The following is a 17,729-nucleotide window of genomic DNA, read 5'->3' on the forward strand; positions in this document are numbered from 1 at the left end:
CTTTTGACCTGCACCTAATCAAAGATTCACCGGCCCTTTCAAATCCGAATGGGGAGGAGGGGAGAGATTCCCTCCCATAAACCCAGCAAACTCTCCCTCAATAAAATTTCTCTCTCTGATTCCTTCTCTGCTTCCCATCTCCACCCCCTCGCTTCTCCTCACTCCGCCCTCCTCACCACTAGCTTCAAACACAAATGACAAGCCCCATGGAATTACTACCCCCAAAGAACCTGAGAAGGATTTGAAAGTTTCTATTTAATTCCCTTGAAAGAAAAAGATTTCAGACAGGCAGAGTTGCCCAAGCAAGCCCAGAACCTGGGCAGCCCCGGCGGCCCTGATGCCAGATTGCTCCAAATGGCAGAGTAGTCGGCTGGCTTCTTACTTTCTCCTCAATCGGCCTCTCTCTCTGCCCTGAACACCATTATACATGGAGCAAACAACATGGGAGAAAACCAGAAAGGACACCCCCTCACTTTGTCACTTAGGTCCTCTAGCTCAGCTGCTGACCCTCCAAAACCCAACTGGGGCTGGGTGGTTCTGTGAGCTGAGGGGAAAATTACCAAGCCCACAGTAGGCCACCCTCAAGGAAAACATCCATGGGGTAGAACAACAGAGAACAGAACAAGAGCCAGAGGATAGAACTTGAGAGAAAACAAAACTTGGCATTTACCGTGCTTTGAAAAGTACGAAGTGCTTCAATCCAGCAAGGAAAAGAAAATGCTTGCAAATCTCTGTGCATCAATATCAAGGCTGTGCACTTTTACCCTACGTATCTTGTCTACCACATCAAATGGGGAGGATCAATTCATGTACGTAAGTTGTCCACCACCCACTTTTACCGAATGCGCGACTCTCTCTCAGCTCCTACTTTTCCTGCCTCTCTGATGGTACCTTTGGCCTCTTGATTTCTCCTGGCCCAGCTGTCTTGATTTCTGAGCTTTCCTTTGGTGCTAATCCCTCGTGGTATTTCAGCTGTTGTCTCCATGCTGATGCCTTCCACGTCTCCAGCCCATGTCTGAGCTCCAAGGCCACCATCCCTGGCTGTCGCTGGTCACAGCTACCTGACTTGTCCCATTACTGCCTCAGACCCACATGTCTAAGACAGAACTCAGTTTGGTCAAAACCAGGCCTTCTTGGGGCGCCTGGGTGTCTCAGTCGGTTAGGTGTCTGACTTCAGCTCAGGTCATGATCTGACAGTTTGTGAGTTCAAGCCCCATCGGGCTCTGTGCTGACAGCTCAGAGCCTGGAGCCTGCTTCAGATTCTGTGTCTCCCTCTCTCTCTGCCCCTCCCCTGCTCATGCTCTGTCTCTGTCTCTCAAAAATAAACATTAAAAATTAAAAAAACAAAACAGGCCTTCATTTATCAGGCAGGCTCAGAGAGGAACTCATGTGGGTCCCTTCCCTCTCCACCACGTGCAGTTGTGACCACTGAGCTCTTCCTAAATCCAAGGCTGTCTTCCTACTCTCCCTTCGAGCCCAGACTCCTCACTTACAAACCATACTCCTGGAAAAGTATCCAAAGAGCATCAGTCTCTCCCCATCCAAAGAATCCCATGTACCGTTCAACCACATTAATCCTGTAACTGCTTTAATCTGGTCACAAGTCTTCCAAGGGTGACCTTCCATCTTCAGGTTAAAGTCAGACTGCTCCTCAAAGCCCCCCAAACCGCACCCCAAATGTCCCCTCCAGACTCACTGCCCACCACTCCTTTACAAACCCCAAGCCAGCCAGCCAGCCAGATTGGTCTGCTCTGAACCCCCAAGCTTACACTGAGCTTCCCCATTCCTTACCCTCCCTTTGCTCCACTAGTCCAGTGCCTCAAGTTCCCCTCTGCAGTGTAAACAGAGCCACCCTTAAGTCCCACTTCAAATTCCATGCCACCCAGAAAGCTCCCCTAGTTCAACTAGAAGACTACTACTGCTTTTCCCAATTTCCTGTTAATAATCCTGGCAGATGATGGCACTCACACTGCATGTACCCAGGAATAAATTGTTGTCTGAGTACACGCGCTGTTGTCCCTACTGGACTATAAGCTCCTGGGTAGTAAAAAAGGTCTCTTGGGCTTCATGCTTCCCATGTGACCTTGCACACAGCAGCATTCTCGAAACATCCATAAGGCAGGCACTCAGAGATGTGCATTACACAGAAAAACCGTTCTGATATACTACTTTTTTTTAAATGCCAATATTTTAGCTTCTTTCCCCACAAAAGGTCCCAAGCATGAAACCATGTTTAATGCTGCAAATGTAAAGAAGGATCTTTGCAGGGTGATGGAAATATTCTAACCTGAACTGTGGTGATGGGTGTACAACTCTGTATATTGACCAAAATCATGGAATTGTATACTTCGATTGAATGTTAAAATGGACAAATTTTATGGCATGTAAATTATACTTAAAACTTTAAAAAAAAAAGGGGCGCCTGGGTGGCGCAGTCGGTTGAGCGTCCGACTTCAGCCAGGTCACGATCTCGCGGTCCGTGAGTTCGAGCCCCGCGTCAGGCTCTGGGCTGATGGCTCAGAGCCTGGAGCCTGTTTCCGATTCTGTGTCTCCCACTCTCTCTCTGCCCCTCCCCCGTTCATGCTCTGTCTCTCTCTGTCCCAAAAATAAATAAACGTTGAAGAAAAAAATTAAAAAAAAAAATTTAAAAAAAAAAGCTGTATTAATTTGAGATAGAGCGTGCACCTGTGCACACAAGCGGGGAAGGGGCAGACAGAGAGGGAGACATAGAATCCGAAGCAGGCTCCAGGCTCTGAGCTGTCAGCACAGAGCCCGATGCAGGGCTCGAACCCACGAACCACGACATCATGACCCGAGTTGAAGTTGGATGCTTAACCGACTGAGCCACCCAGGTGCCCCAATATGGCCGTTTAAAATAAAAAACTAAATGTAGGTCTATGAACCCTTAATTTAAATAACTATATAAAGAAAAAAAAAGATTCTGTCTATAGATGCCGGATACTGAAATTGACATTTAAATGCACTTTACGTTTTTGCTCATTATAAAAAACTTAAATGCCAGAAAAAAATGTCAGCACAAATCCATTACATAAGAAATTAGTCTGAAGCCCTAGTCAAATAACTATTGTATTATTTTGTGACCTTGTTTTCATTTAATAATAGGTCATGACATCTTTTGGGGTCAATAAACATATCTATATCATCCTTTCAATGGCTACGTGGTCTTCTATTGAGTGAATGTACCATAAGATACTTAACCAGACCCCTATTAATGGACATTTATGTGTCCTTAATGTTAGTCTTTACACATGCATCTTGCACACTTGTCTGGCTGTTGCCTTAAGATAAATTCCTAGATGTGGAATTTGTGTGTCAAAAGGTTTTCATGGTTTTATTTGGGCAGTCACTGCCAAACTAATGAAGTTTTAAAACTCTAACTTTCCCTCTTATTCCTGGATCCACCCTTACCCGCCTGCAAAGGATTTTCCTGGCCACAGACCTCTAACAAGTGGAAGAATCCTTTGAATAATCTGTATTTTTTTTCCTGTTAATTTTTTATTTTTATTCTCAACCACAGCTCACCCTGGATATTAAGGAGATTCAAGCTGGCTGGGAAAGTAGGGTGTTTCAAACACATTAACTCATGTGTCCCTCTCTCTTGGCCATATGTAACAGATCTCACCCATGTCCAGCTGACCTTTCTCTTGGGTCATTCACCATAGGACCCTAGCCCAATCCCTCACTTGATCTCCTATTTAAGCCTAAGTAAGAAGGGGCCCAGCCTTGGCCAGGACAGCTAAAGATATGACCTCAACAGGCAGAAAGTTAACAGGAGGAAAAGAAGCACCTGCATGAGAGTCCTCAGGAAATAGACAGGAGGTCACATGCTCTGAGCTGGATCCTCTCCATAGCCTCTGAAGGCTACGGTGCAGCAAGTTCAGGGTGAGGAGCACGTGCTAAGCGGTGGCTGATTAAATCTAGAAGCATCCTATAGGGGGACTGTGCTCCCGAGACTCCAGAGTTTTGCCCAGGTACCACAGGACTGACCCAGGGCAAGACAAGCTAATCTCGCTTTCAAAATCCCCTAACCAATGAAGAAGGGACAGAGGAACACTCATGGTGGCCACAGCAGAAAGGGTACATTTCACTTTACCCAACAGAGCTCAACTTTTCCTTCCCTATCTGTTCAGCCAGTGTTTGTAACATGTGCAAGAGAGCCACACAGAAAGGAGGGGAAGCAACCTCAAAGTTGCACAGTGTCTCTACTACTGGGGCATATTTGTACTTGAAAAGCTCTTGCCTCTGGCCTCTCTTTGTGACTTCCTGTCTAGCTCAGCTCCTAGAAAAAAGCCAGTCTGAAGCTTCCCACCTGACCAATTAATTGCTCTGCCAGCATAATGAAAGTCATGCTCATTCCCTGCCTATCCCCACCTCCACCATCGCCAAAGTATCCAGAGGCAACTAGACATTAAGTGTCTCCAGCCTAGAAGCAGAAAGCCACACCTCTCTAGATGGGACAGATGAAGCATAGGAAATCAAGAGAGAAAAAAGGCCCAGTGACCGCACATTATACTTCATCAAGCTTACTAACCCCAGGGACCCCACGTTATACTTCGTCAAGTGTACTCACAGTGTAAAGAGGGCCAGAGAAAGCAGAAGCTGAAGAGCCTTGGCTTTAACGCCTTCTCAAAGTAAGCAAGCTCCTGCCTTCAAGATGCGTGTTCTTCAGCCCGCACATTTCCACGGCTCCAGTCCCCAGGAACAGTGTGCACGTTGTCTGAAGTGCACCAACTTTAGATGGGGCTGCTGTTTCCAACCTGCTGTGAAAACCAAATACTATACCATGACCACCATGACCATTGCTCTAAAAGCTGGATTAGGACTTGGCTGTAGGAAGGAGCAGAGTTGCAGACAGCAGCATAAGCTGAGCAAGAACAGACGAGTCTGAACACAAGAACATGGAAAGGATATATGTATGTGTACCTATTTGGGGAGGGGAGCGGGTCATAGCAAAATAGGATTTATAATTATTTTAATCTCCTACAAGTTTCTCTCTCCTGACTTGAGATTCTCTTTTGCAATTAAGACTCTGCTCAAGATTTTGGATGTTATCACATCCAACTGGCACTCCATCTGCGCCCCCTGTACTTTTTTGTGCACCATTCAGGTTTTAAATTTGCATTGGAAACTATGAAAAAGGAAAGCTTCTGCAGAAAGCAATTTCCTGGGCCAGCAGCTTTTGGACTAATATTCCCTTTGCAATTACCATGGCTTCTTCATGCACATACTCCCCTCCCACCGCCCTCCTCCTTCCTCCACTTTTCCCTCTCTTGCCAGCACCTTCGGTCTGAGCCAAGCCAATCCGACAAGGTACCACAGACCAGGTCACCAACTACCCCTTACGAAAGTGCCCTGGTCAGAAAAAGGAGCATTAACAAGTGGGAAAGAGGGCAAGGATCTTGAGGAGTCAGCTTAACAGAGCACCCCAGGGGTGTGGGGGTTTCATCGGTAGCACACAGGCATAGCACTCTTACACAAGACAGGAAAGAAAACCCCAAAAGTTCACAATCTGAAACTTTGAGAGAATCCTGTTCAAGAAACCGCTAGAGAGACGCAAGGATTAGATGTCGAGTCCACACTGCCAAAGTTCCCTCAGTGTCCATGTGAAGGAAGAGCCGAATATATCAGTTGGCTTGCTGAGGCATAAAGCATCTGTTAGTGTTGTCATATGTAAAAGCTCTAGTCAGCACAGCAAATTTAGAGTCAAAGTCAACACAGGCCTTCTAAGCATCTTTACAGGCCGTTCCTCAGATCAGTGGTGGCAACATATTCCACTGCTGCCATATACATCGGGGTCTCTTCTTTTTCTGATGGTGTGAGGAAAATGTCCCAGTTCTTAGGTCCCCAGCTCCTAACCCCCCAATGGAAGTACTAGAATAAAGGAACTGACACACAAAAACGGTCATGAGCAGCAGAAATCCTGTTCTCGGGTGGGTCTTAATCCCACGACCAAGTAGGGCCATGTGGGACTGTCCTGAACTCGGAGAAGGAAGGAAATACAGCGGATACTGTGGACTGCCAGCTGGAGAGCCCAGGAACAGGACTCTGGTAGATGGAAAGGTGGTGAGGGAGAGAGGGACACCTTTTCAAAAAATGTGGTTTAAAATGAAAAGGAAAGCAAGGAACTTAAGACTTGACTCCAAACTGAATACCAAAATCTGCCCCAAATGGCCTGAGAGCCACCTACTTACAGGAGGATGGGGTGATCCTTCCCCCTGACTTGACCCTCCTCCCCCAGTACACAAACATACATTATGCTACTGATCCGGCCACATCCCATCAATGCCTTTTTCACCTGGGCCCAGTACAAACCCTACCCCACCCCCTAATCTGCTTACAAGTATAAGTACCATTGGCCTAAGAAACTAAAAGCACAGAGATTTCATGAAGGTGCCTCTTTTGACTGATCTGAGTGTTACAGCTAACAGGTGGGGAAATCTTCTTAAATATACGAGTATTATCATGACAGGGCCATTGGAACGGATCAGTGCCATAAGTCAGACAGGGCTGGAAGTTTCCGCCCCACCATCAGGTTCCTCTTTAGCCTTGACAGATCAAACTCAAGCCGAAGCAGGCTACAGAGATCAGTTCAGTGTCCGAGCCAAAGGTCTTCACAGTGAGGGACCAAAGCTGCCCTGGCTGGGCCTCTGCCGGCCCGTGTCCCAGATTAATCACCACCAGGCGGGGCCCGGACACCAGCCTGCAATCTGAGCCCAGCAGCACCTGCACAGGGGTCGCCCCTGCTCCTCCCGCACTCCTCTTGGGCAGGACTCCAGGCATGAGGGTGTCCACCTGTTGACGAGGTTACCTGGAACAGGAGGACAAGACACTCGACTATCTTGAATCCTGCAAATAAGTCACGGATGGTTTGAGTGGATTCGTGAAGGAAGGAGCAAAGATACGGCGACTCAAGCAAGAAGGTCAGGGCTCCAAGGGAAAGAGGATTCTCAGCCTCTGAACAGAAGGAAAGACACCCAATGCCCCTCTTGACACTGTCTAGAGAGGGACTCCAGCTGGCGAGCAGCAGCTATGAACTAAGGAGATGCTTTGGGGTGTTTGGGACACATTCTCATCATCTACACATCAACAGGATGCTGATAGGGAGGACAGAGACCAGAGCAGGGATGTCTTTTCAAAACACCCTCAAATGCTGCCAGATATACCAGTATGAAAGGAAGCTTAGAAACCACTCACTCTGGCCGCACCTGGGTGGCTCAGTCGGTTAAGCATTGACTTCGGCTCGGGTCATGATCTCACAGTTTGTGGGTTCGAGCCCCACAACAGGCTCTGTGCAGACAGCTCAGAGCCTGCAGCCTGCTTCAGATTCTGTGTCTCCCTCTCTGTCTCTGCCCCTCCCCCGCTCATACTCTGTCTCCTTCTCTCTCAAAAATAACATTAAAAAAAAAATTAAGAAAAAAACTCACTCCGTTGAGAGTGTAGAAGAGCTTCCTTCCTCTGAATGCCAAAACCTTGGAGAACAGGTCTCAGACGGTCTCCTAAATCAGTAAGCTATTTCAAATGTGTACACTCAGAGCTAACAACTACATACGGTATCTGTCTGTGCTAGAATGCACTTTTTAGGAGCAAAGGGCCCTATTATAAATTCTTCTCAGATGGCAATCTCTTTTATATTGTTGCTTCTCTGAGGAGGAAGTATTCTGGACGCGCGGGCATGCGCGCCCGCACACACATACACACACACAGACACACACACACACAGACACACACACACACAGACACACACACACAGACACACACACACAGACACACACATCAAAAGGAGGAAGATAAGCATGAAGATCTGTATCTTAGAACCATCTGTCCCAGGCCCTAACTTGTGATAGAAGGAGAAAGCACTTATGGGTGCACCCTTTCCCACACACCCTGTGGCCCCAGGGAAGGAAGGGGAAGGAGGGGTCAGGGTCAGATTGAAGTGTGTCCCTTGAAAGAGCAGAAGAAAGCACAGGTCAGACCAGAGGAGAAAGAGCTCCTCCACAGCACCTTCAGCTCAGAAGGAACACCCACATCCTGACTGTTACACCTTGTTCCTCCAGAGCTCCATCTCCAGGAATTCCCTTTGAACTCCGGCTGCAGCCCAGTTAGGACAGAGCAGTGGCTACAATTACACACTTGCGGGGGGGGGGGGGGGGGGGGGGAGACAGAGGAGGAGGGGGTGCATGTGACAGGCCATGAAAGGTCCCAGCCTATAAAACAGACTGGAAAACAAACCCTTAATTTAAATGTTAATGAAAGTGCTGTGGAGACATCAGAGGCTTCCCGGCTGCTCAGAGAACAGCTACACCAACTACAGAATTTATGGCTCCCCTTCACCCTCCCGCCTCCCTCTCTGCCTCATCACCCACTAAAGTTTAAAGAGTATTAAAAAAAAAAAAAAACAACTAATTTTAACATTAACTCCGTGCTTCCACCTTGGGATGTGATTGCTAAATTATCTGTTGGCAGAACAGTGATCAAAGGCGGAAAAAACACAGGCACGCTGCGCGCACAGCCCGGAGAAGTCAGCTGTGGCTGAGGCAGGGAGAGGACATGGTCTCTTCCTGATGAGGGAGGACTAGAAGAAACAGCGGTACAGGCGGGGACCCGAGCCAGGAGGGGCAGGCAGCGGGAGAAAGGGAGGAAGACCTGCCCCTCCGATGTGCTGTGCCCCCAGCTGAGGTCACACAGTGCTGTCTAGTTCACTGTTGCTTCCCCAGGGTCCAGCACATAACAGTGCTTAGGTATGTAGACAGAGAGAGAGAGAGAGAGAGAGAGAGAGAGAGAGATAGGGAGGGAGAGGGACAGAGACAGAGAGATGGAGAAACAAAGAAGTTAACGGAGACTGAGGGACGGAAATGTATCCCTGTCAGGACAGGTAGGGTCTCAATGCACGACTCTGCACCTGCAGTATCCCATCTTCTGCAGTAGCCTCTGTTTCTATTTGTGGTGTTTTATTTAAATCAGCTCTTGACAACTGAGCCAACCTTGCTGGCCAGGGAAGCAGTGGCTCCCACACACAGGTCCCGGGCCAGCCAGGGCTGGTTGGGTTGCTGGTCTCAGGCCAGCAGCTCAGCACATGAGCCTCCCTGTGCCCGTCCTGCCCTGGGTAGTGGCAGAAATCCAGGGTCTTGAGGAAGTGAAACCCACCCCTGTGGCATCTCATCTTTGCTACTGATGGATACACTCGCACCCGCCAGAGAGGCTTGGCTCGGCACGGGCAGTGAACTCTGTGCGGCACCCGCCACCCTAGAGATTCAGCAGGACTAGACTCCGATTCAACTGGATCCCTACACTGATCCTTTTCCAACTTACAGTCATTTCAGGCTGGACCAGGGGACCCATCTAGTATTACGCAGAGCTTCCTCCTTTCTCCAGGTGTCACACCTCCTGTTCCAGCCAGCCCCTGGCCCCTCCCTGGTGTCTTTGTGCCTCTGACTCTCTCATCCAGGACCACCACATGCAGGAGGCTCCCTCTTGTGTGCTCCGAGCCTGGCAAAGGAGGACACTGAGCCGTTCCTTGCTTAGGGAAGGTCTCTTTTTCCTAGACAGGCCCCAGAGGAAGCTTCCCCCTGCCCCGGTCCTGGGAAGGCAGGATGCAAAGATCAAGTCGGCCACAGGCCAAGCCACAACGTAAAGCAAGACAGTCAGCCAGCCATCAGAGTCTTTCTTCAGGTTATCAAGATTAGGAATCCTCTTCACAACCCAGCTCTCCATCGCCAACCAGAAAAGGCAAAATTCAGAGAGACAACCTTTACTTTTGACTCATCTTCCCCTAAAAGCTCTGTTATGAAGTCTAGGGCCAAAGGATTGCTGAGCCACTGGCAACCAAAAGAATCCAAACTGAAAGTTGGCTGTCTCTTTTTCCAATCTTTCAAACCTCTCGGTCAGAGAAAACGCCAGATGCAATTACTTTTCACTAAAGAAAGGTGTATTTCAACAGGCTGGTGAATATGCGTTTACCACACACACAACACACAGTAAACCCTGTAGCCACTGGAACAAACACCCTGCTCTCCCCAGAAACCCACCCTCTCCCCGAACAGTACACAGTGATTGCTTTCCTTCCAGACTCTGCCTCACCTCTGGGAGAAATGAAGCAAGAGGGGGCCGCTCTTCCATCAAAACCCCCCAGAGGCCTCAACTCACTTTACAAATTTGAATCGGTACATTTCATGCAGACTTGGACTATTCCCCCAAAAAACAAACAGGCCACCACAGTGAGCAAAGTTACACAAAATTATATTGTATATTTAATAACACAGCAAAGTCAATTTTCTACACCTATACCACTCATATATTTCCCCAATGACAGAAACACGAGAGAAGGGATTAAAACCCAAGTGTCCTGGGAAGCCTTCCTGACCACACTCACTCACACGATAGCAAGTGTTGTTGGGAGATGGGGAAAGGATTCTGCGCAACACCTCCTTTCTCCTGGAGGGCAATAAAGATGGTGTCTGCAGAGGAAGGGGGAGCTGTGGGCTCCTTACTCTTCCCCTAGCAGGCAAACAGGACAAGTGGGTCTCTGGATTCATTTCACCACTAGGGTCCCACCCCCGCTGTGCAAACCGAAGTTCGACGAGCGCTCACACTCCTGGGATGGTACAAGCACTCATGGCTGCCTGATTGAGCCCAGGCCTCGAGGACGTAGGGCCTTCCCCCACCCTTCCACCTCAACTCGGGCCTCGAGGAAGAGCGAATGTTCTTCAGGCCCCAAGAGCCTTTCAAGGGCCACAACTTCCGTCCACCGTGCCGGTGGATGAAGGCACAGCAGCGACCTGGGGCCTGCCTTGTGGCCATCCCTCCGCACCACAGTACGGGCCACAGGCTGGGGGCCTGAGCACCAACTGCCACCTCTTCTGCCCCATGCCACGTGTGCCCTGAGTCCGCCTTCCCTGGGCCTCAATTTCTCCCTCTGTGGGGGAGGGGCGTGGTGGTACCCCCTTCCCCCTCAACCGGAGATGGCTGAGTTTTGAGCACTTAGTATCAGCTGGGAGCCATTACAGCAACACGCCCATCTCATCTCACCTCACCGCGCCGCGCCCCCCCCCCCCCCCCCCCCCCCCCACGGAGTAGGATCCTCACAGGAGCTTCCACATACCAAGTTCAGTCATTACACAGGGAGTGAGGAAGGAAAGAAGGAAGGGATAGAAAGTCAGAGGGAAGGAAATGGAGTCTTCAACAGTTCTGTATTTCCTCACTCTTGAGTGTTTGCCAACTTTATTCAGCTGGAAATAGTTTCCTTTTGGAAATAATTTTTAAGTGGCAACAAAACTTATTGCACATTTTTAAAACTCTGCGTTTCTGTGTTACTCATGGAAAAGTGCTCAGAATCCAACGTGACCTGGGGAGGTTGTTTGTGAGATCCTCAGTCATACCCAGACATATACCCTCCCACCGCAGGTGAGCCTCCCACAGCCCTTCTCTCACTCATCAAAAGCTCCAGGCTGGGCCTCCGCTACAGGAGGGCTTCACCTGTAAGTCATGAATCTTAAAAACAGGATTATTGGCGTCAGGGCAAGAAGACGGGTAGGAGGGCACACAAGAGGTAGAGAAAAAGGTCCTTGTCTGCCACCCTCCTGTGGAGACTACTGGTTTTCCTTCTGTGGTTTTGAGTACCTAAACACAGCTTTAAGCACATATCTGGTATTAAATATCACCCTCCATGGCTGTTTATGGATCAAGAACTCAAGGTCATGGAAGGAAGGAAAGGTGACATGTGGACATGGGACGGAATACCTGCTTTCTCCCAGCAGGAGCACCTCAAATAAAGCCGGAGGCTTGAGGCTTCCTGCTTCCTGCTACAAGTGTCTAAGCACACACATAAGGAAAGAAGGCAGCCAGCCCCAGCATCTAGATAAATACGACGCAAAGCTCTCACAAATGGTTTTCAACAGAAGAAAGAGATTGAGAAAAGGGATGCGGCGGGTCTCCTAACCATTCATGTGTCTTCTAGAGAGAGGTACAAGGGAGCAGTGAGAGACTGGGACATCGTCGGGTAACCCAGGGACACCTGACCCAGAGGACAGCTGCTGCCCACCTCCACTCATGTTCTTCATGAGAAGTTCATGGTCACATCCTATTAGTGGCCACACTTGTGACCATACTCATACATACCAACGACCATACTCAACAGAGAAGGTGGCAGGGAGGGGAAGAGAAGACAGCGAGGACAGAAACACTATGGGGGGGGGGGGAAGGAAAGAGATTCCTGCAGAGTTCCTACCTCAAGAAGACTGCTGAGGAGGAGGGGAACTCCAGGAGGGCCAGGAGAAGCCCCCGGCAAAGCTGGAGATGTGAGAAACAGCAACTAAAGCCTTGAAACAAAGGCTTTCCCCAAGAGGAGAGATTCTGGTTGCCATAAGGAGATAGCCCTTCTGGCTTTGCAGAGCATTTTCTTACTCATTATTTCAGGTCATCTTCACAATAATCTAGTAAAGCCTATAAAGGAAACTGTATTCTCATTTAATAGTTGGGGAAACAGGCTCAGAGAAGGGCATGGCTTCCCGAGGCTACCCTGCTGGTGGTGGGAAAGCAGAACCCCAGTGTTCCAGCACAGACCCCAAGGCTAGGAGGCAGTGTCTCCCCAGACTGGGAAAATGGATGAGCTCATTGAAAGGTTCAAACTCATGGACGCAGGGAGAAGAAATGGATCTAATAATAGGATGAAACATCCCTATCCCAGTACTTTTCAGGGTAAAAGAAAATGGGGTAGAGAGAACAGCAGCATATACCATGGCCCTCTAGTAAAGACAGAGCCCCAAGTGCAAACTATTTTCAAAGAGTCAAGCTGGGGAAGAGGTCATCTCAAACAACTATGGTCCAGTTGGTAGTGAGTGAGCGTCACCCTAGGGCCAAGGCAGGACACCAAGAGGACAAGAAGCCTCTGAAGGAGAATGAGAAAACAAAAGACCCAGGTTTTCACTGAAGATGAAGCATATCAAGGACTCGGCAAAGGTCCTGGCACAGGGCGAATGGCGAATGCTCAGCAGCAGCTAGTAGTGCGGGCTGTGGTAGATTAATGCTAGTACTGTCAGAAAGCTAAGTCCTTCCTCAAAGCCAGTCTGCAGGTTGTGGCCAAAACAAAACTCCATTTACTGTATTCGAAAATGCTTCTTAATGACGGGCTAGACTCTGTCCTCAACCTCTTTCACAGACACGATCTTCAACTGTTAAAGTGAACACGTGCTTCAACACGTGCTCTACTGTGAAAGGGTAGCCTACCACATTCCAGAGAGGTGGCCGGAGTAGAGGACTAAGGGATGGGGTGCTGAGAGGGCCTGGCCGTGTTCTTTGGCCTAAATCTCCAGCCCTGAAGGGTTTCCCCTCTACCACCGGCCCCACCCCAGCTCTCCCTAGTCCAAAGCCAGCAGAAGTCCACAGGACAGTCACCAGCCCATCTGCCACCTCCCACAGGTCCCTTCAGTCCTCACACATACCCAGCCCACAGGCCCCCAAGCCTGACCAACTGGCTTTCAAACGGGCAGCAGTGGAAAGAAACTGCGGAGAGGACAGTGCTCAACAGCTCTGTTCTCCGCCCTCCGCTCCCACACACTTAGGCCTCTCTACTCCCTGCTGGTCTTGCCTTCCCGCTTTCCTAGGATTGCTAGAATGATTTGTTCTGAACAGCGACAGGTTTATAGGTTAGCCGACACCTCCGCTCTGTGGAATTTTAATTAACTTCTCTCATCGTCAATATGCTAAGGAACGGGGTCTCCATTCTCTGGGGTCAGCAGTGTGTTTCAGGTCCTGCTATATCAGCCGTCAAATTGAAGAATTAATGACGTGGCTAATCGGCTCTAATTCTTTAGAAAGAAAAAAAATTTGAAAGGGAGTTGCAGAAGGGGGCAGGAGGAGGGGTGCAGGCTCCGTGGAGTAAGGAGGAGGAGGCTGAAGGGGGCTGAGCAAGGTGGGGAACCCACTCTCTCATAAAACGAGCGACAGACTTAAACCCAGGGCAGAAGAGTGGCAGCCCCCCAGCTTTCCCACTGCTCGTTAGGTGGGGAGTGAGGGACGAAGGCAGTGAGGGGGAAGACCCTAGAAAAACAAACCGTCTGACGGAGCAGGTGCAGGAGAGAGTCTATGTACCCTGCTGGGGAGGAGAGCCTTGGTTCAAGAAAGCCTGGAAAGCAGAAGTCAGGATGCAAAGCTCACTCACTTAGAGGTGAAGCCACAGAAATACAGACAGGCCAAGGGGGAAGGTAAGGCTACCACCAAAAATTTGGCATGTCTGCTATGATGCTCAATCTACCCCACATACATGTCTCTGGATGAGGGCCCAATTGGACATGGGCCCCACGCCTCTCCGGATGACTCAGCTCTGTAAGCGATACTCTAGAAGACATTTTCCAAGGGGAACAAACCACAGATGTGGGTTGTGAGAGCAGGTTGGCCGGTGTGGTCACTTCCCAGGAGTGCTAACAGGCCTCTGCTTTGGAAGCGACTCCAGAGAGCATATGCTCCAGAAGGGGCACTCTTGTAACAACTGGAGTCAGTTACATTTTAACAGTATCTTTTCCTTCACCGTTTCTGGGGTAGACGCCCAGGAAGTTAGCCCCTGGGATGTTGTCTCCACCTCACACATATATGATGTGAGCCACACACCTTAGGTCTCTGGAGGATTTTCAAAATCTCCAGGAGAGAGGCTTAAAGCAACCTGGAATATGCAGGTGGACGAGCTTTCTAGCCCACCCAACCTCATAAAATAAAAGCATTATTATACAGGACAAAACCATATCCAAAAACGTCTCCCTTACCTGAGTAATGGGCTGATAGCAATGGACCAGACTCGGTCTTCGGTCTGGATGGTGTGTAAGCACTGCCCCAGCCGGCCTGATGCCAAAGGCCATACCTGGAAACAGCAGAAGAGATGCTCTCGTCAGCATTGCCTGGGATTGGGACGTGGGGTGAGCATCCCCAGGGCGGTGGGGAAGTGGAGAATCCTCTCTGTCCTGCAGACACAGAGCTCAACGTATGAGCGGAGGGGCTTCCCCAGCCTCCGGCTCGCCTACCTGACTCCCAGGCAGAACCGCCCTCCTCAACATCCACTTGAGAGCTCTCTTCACCACCCAATTTTATAGCAGGGAATCAGGAGCTCCACACTCCAGCTGAGACGTGACGAAGCCGGGTGAGCAGGTGCGGCTTGCCTCTCTCAACAACCTCCTCATGCTGGTGGGTTTTCCTCTTTCCTATCTCTCACCCAGATTTTCCTTTGGGAGGTAGGGAGAAGGAGGATGATCAAGGCACAGTATGGGGGAACAAAGACAGAATTACAGCAGAATTAAGAGAGAGGAGCAGAAAGGAAGACACAAGAGAAGGGGAGAACGGAGGAAGAAGAGAGGCTTCAAGGCACGAAGGTGGTATGTTCTTGTTTGTTTGTTGATAATGCCCAGGATCCAGTGCTATTCATGTCGGCAGGGAATTTAGCACCTAGTGTCACCAAAAGTAGCAGAAAAGCTTAACTCTTTTAAGCTTCCATATCTCCTACAGGTTAAAAATATTGCTTGGAGCACATTATCTGGTCCCTATCAGTCAGGAATGTACATTAGCAGCCACTCCGGGCTTAACTCTAATCAACACTCAGGGAGCCCTCTCAGCAGCCAGTGCATTTAGAAATCTCCCATTAAGCACAAGGCCCCCCTCACCTCACCCAACCCTAGATGACACAGTCAGGGAAATAAGCCTCTAACCAAACAGAAAGGAAGCCTCAAATGTACAGGGCTGTCCCAGACAGCAGCCAAGGAGGGATCCTGGGGCAGCCAGATGGATCAATGACCTCTCAAGGTCCCTGCCGTGCTATAAGGGGAACACACAAAAGCCAGTCAGGACCTTAGATGGAAGAACTTTCAGGAAACATTCCTTGAATTTAAGGGGCAGGTGATGGAGTGGGGGTGGTCTTGCCTTCTTGGGGTCACATGACATGTCTTCCCCATAAAAGGAGAAAGTGTTTTCGATCTTGTGTATGTATAAAAGGTATATATGAGTTACTTCCAACACAGGGAAAAGAAAATAAACTTAAGAAGATTCTGAACAAGGAGGGGCAGAAAACAAAAGTGAATACCACGACTTTCCTGGAGTGCCATGATTCTGGCTTACTCTTCTGGATCTACAATCAGGCCCCTTTGCTAGTAACTAGAGGCGTTTCTACTGTCTTCTTTCAGATAGTCCAGGCCTGGAAGAGTGGTTTGCCTTTCCTCAGATGCGAACTCCCCAGGAGGCGGGTTGGAAGGTGAGGAGACACTAAGGACTCTGATTACAACATCTATGGGGACAACTCCAGTCCTGGACTCACCAGTGCCACCCCCTCCCCCCGGGACGGGCTGGTGGATTCCAACACCGTACAAACCACAGAACAAGGTTCCTGGCCTCCGGGAGGCATGTTGCCAATTCTGAGCGGATGTTGGGAAAGCCACAAACCCGAGTGTCATGATGCCTGAGGGACAGGAGTTGACAACAATATGCTGATCACACTTTCACCCTCAGTGGTCAAATCCAAAACAAACCCTTCCCTGGAAAAGACATATCTCAGCGGAGGTGGGCATTTACATAGTCCTTTTAAGAAGCAGTTGACAATATGTATCAGGACCCTTAAAATGCCCGAAGCCTTACACTCAGTAATTCTCTTGCTGAGATTCTATCCTAAGAAAATAATTCTAAAACAAAGAGAAGCCTGTGTGGTAAAAATATTCCCTGCAGCCTATGGTTGCAGAAAGAGCACGCATGGGCTTTGGAATCAGACCCATTTGGGTTTGAACCCAGTTGTTACTTATCCTCTCTGATCTTAGGGATATTTCAGGACTTCGTAGCCTCAGTTTCCTCGTGTGTAGAATGGGAAATAATACCTATCTTTTGAGGGCTACAGAAATGTCAAGATATGTATAAAGCACCTGGCACAGTAATAGCACAGTGTTTGGAAGGTATTAGGCACCCAACAATGGTGGTTCTTATTACTTATTAAGCCATTAAAGATGACACAAATAATTTGTAATAATAATAGGAAACTTTATAAAATAGATACAGTAGGGTATATTGGCTATCCACAATATATTACAAGCATAATTATGTAGGGATAAAATTAACCTAAAGGATAAACGGAGAAAATGAACAAATGTAAAGGGCTTAGCATTGTGCCTGGTTACAGTGTATACAGTTACAAAACAAACAAGCAAATCTATGCGTTGAAAAATAACTAAAAGAAGAAAAAGAAAAAACAAACCCAAGTTCAAATGTTCCCTCCTTCATAAATTCTCCCCTTTCAAGGCAGATGTGATCTCTCCACCCCTGAACTCTCTGGCCCTAGAGGCTTACACTTGACAGACCTGGCCACTTGCGCTCAGCTTCACAGCCACTGCACACATGTTTCAGCCCCCCCTTAAAAAGAGGGGCAGTCTCTTCCTTACCTTTGAAAAACCCTACTGCCTTGTACACTAAGCCTTGCATACAGTTGGCACTTAAAAGAATGAATGAAAGAACAGAGAAATAAGGGGCAATGAAAGAATGGTCAGAACCAGCCCAGGCCCACGAAGAATATTCCTACATTCCTATCACATCTCAGGATGGGGCTGGCCTCACTAAAGCCCAGAGGGGCAATCCAAACAGAGTCTCAATAAGCTTGAAAGTAGGGTTGGCAGGGGCGGGGAGGGGCAGGGAGAGGAAGAATCTGAGCAACCGCTAACTCAGAACTCAGAAGTCTTACGAAGAAAATGTTTTAG

General features: G+C 48.9%; 1 protein-coding gene across 6 annotated transcripts in view; it reads right to left on the reverse strand.

Annotated features, from left to right (window-relative positions):
- FBXW4 (F-box and WD repeat domain containing 4) overlaps positions 1-17,729 on the reverse strand; it is an 81,337-nt gene that overhangs the window by 38,673 nt on the left and 24,935 nt on the right. For 4 of the 6 annotated variants that reach the window (XM_086680687.1, XM_086680683.1, XM_025918387.2 and 1 more), the window contains exon 5: positions 14,775-14,869. In XM_086680687.1, coding sequence (XP_086536813.1) covers positions 14,775-14,869 — 95 coding nt within the window. Of the gene's footprint in view, positions 1-4,591; positions 4,782-14,774; positions 14,870-17,729 lie in introns of all 6 variants that reach the window. The other 2 variants (XM_086680685.1, XM_086680684.1) reach the window with 2 other exon arrangements.

The sequence above is a fragment of the Puma concolor genome, chromosome D2 (assembly GCF_028749965.1).
Source record: "Puma concolor isolate L17-30 chromosome D2, mPumCon1.1.hap2, whole genome shotgun sequence".
In the NCBI taxonomy this organism is placed as follows: Eukaryota; Metazoa; Chordata; class Mammalia; order Carnivora; family Felidae; genus Puma; species Puma concolor.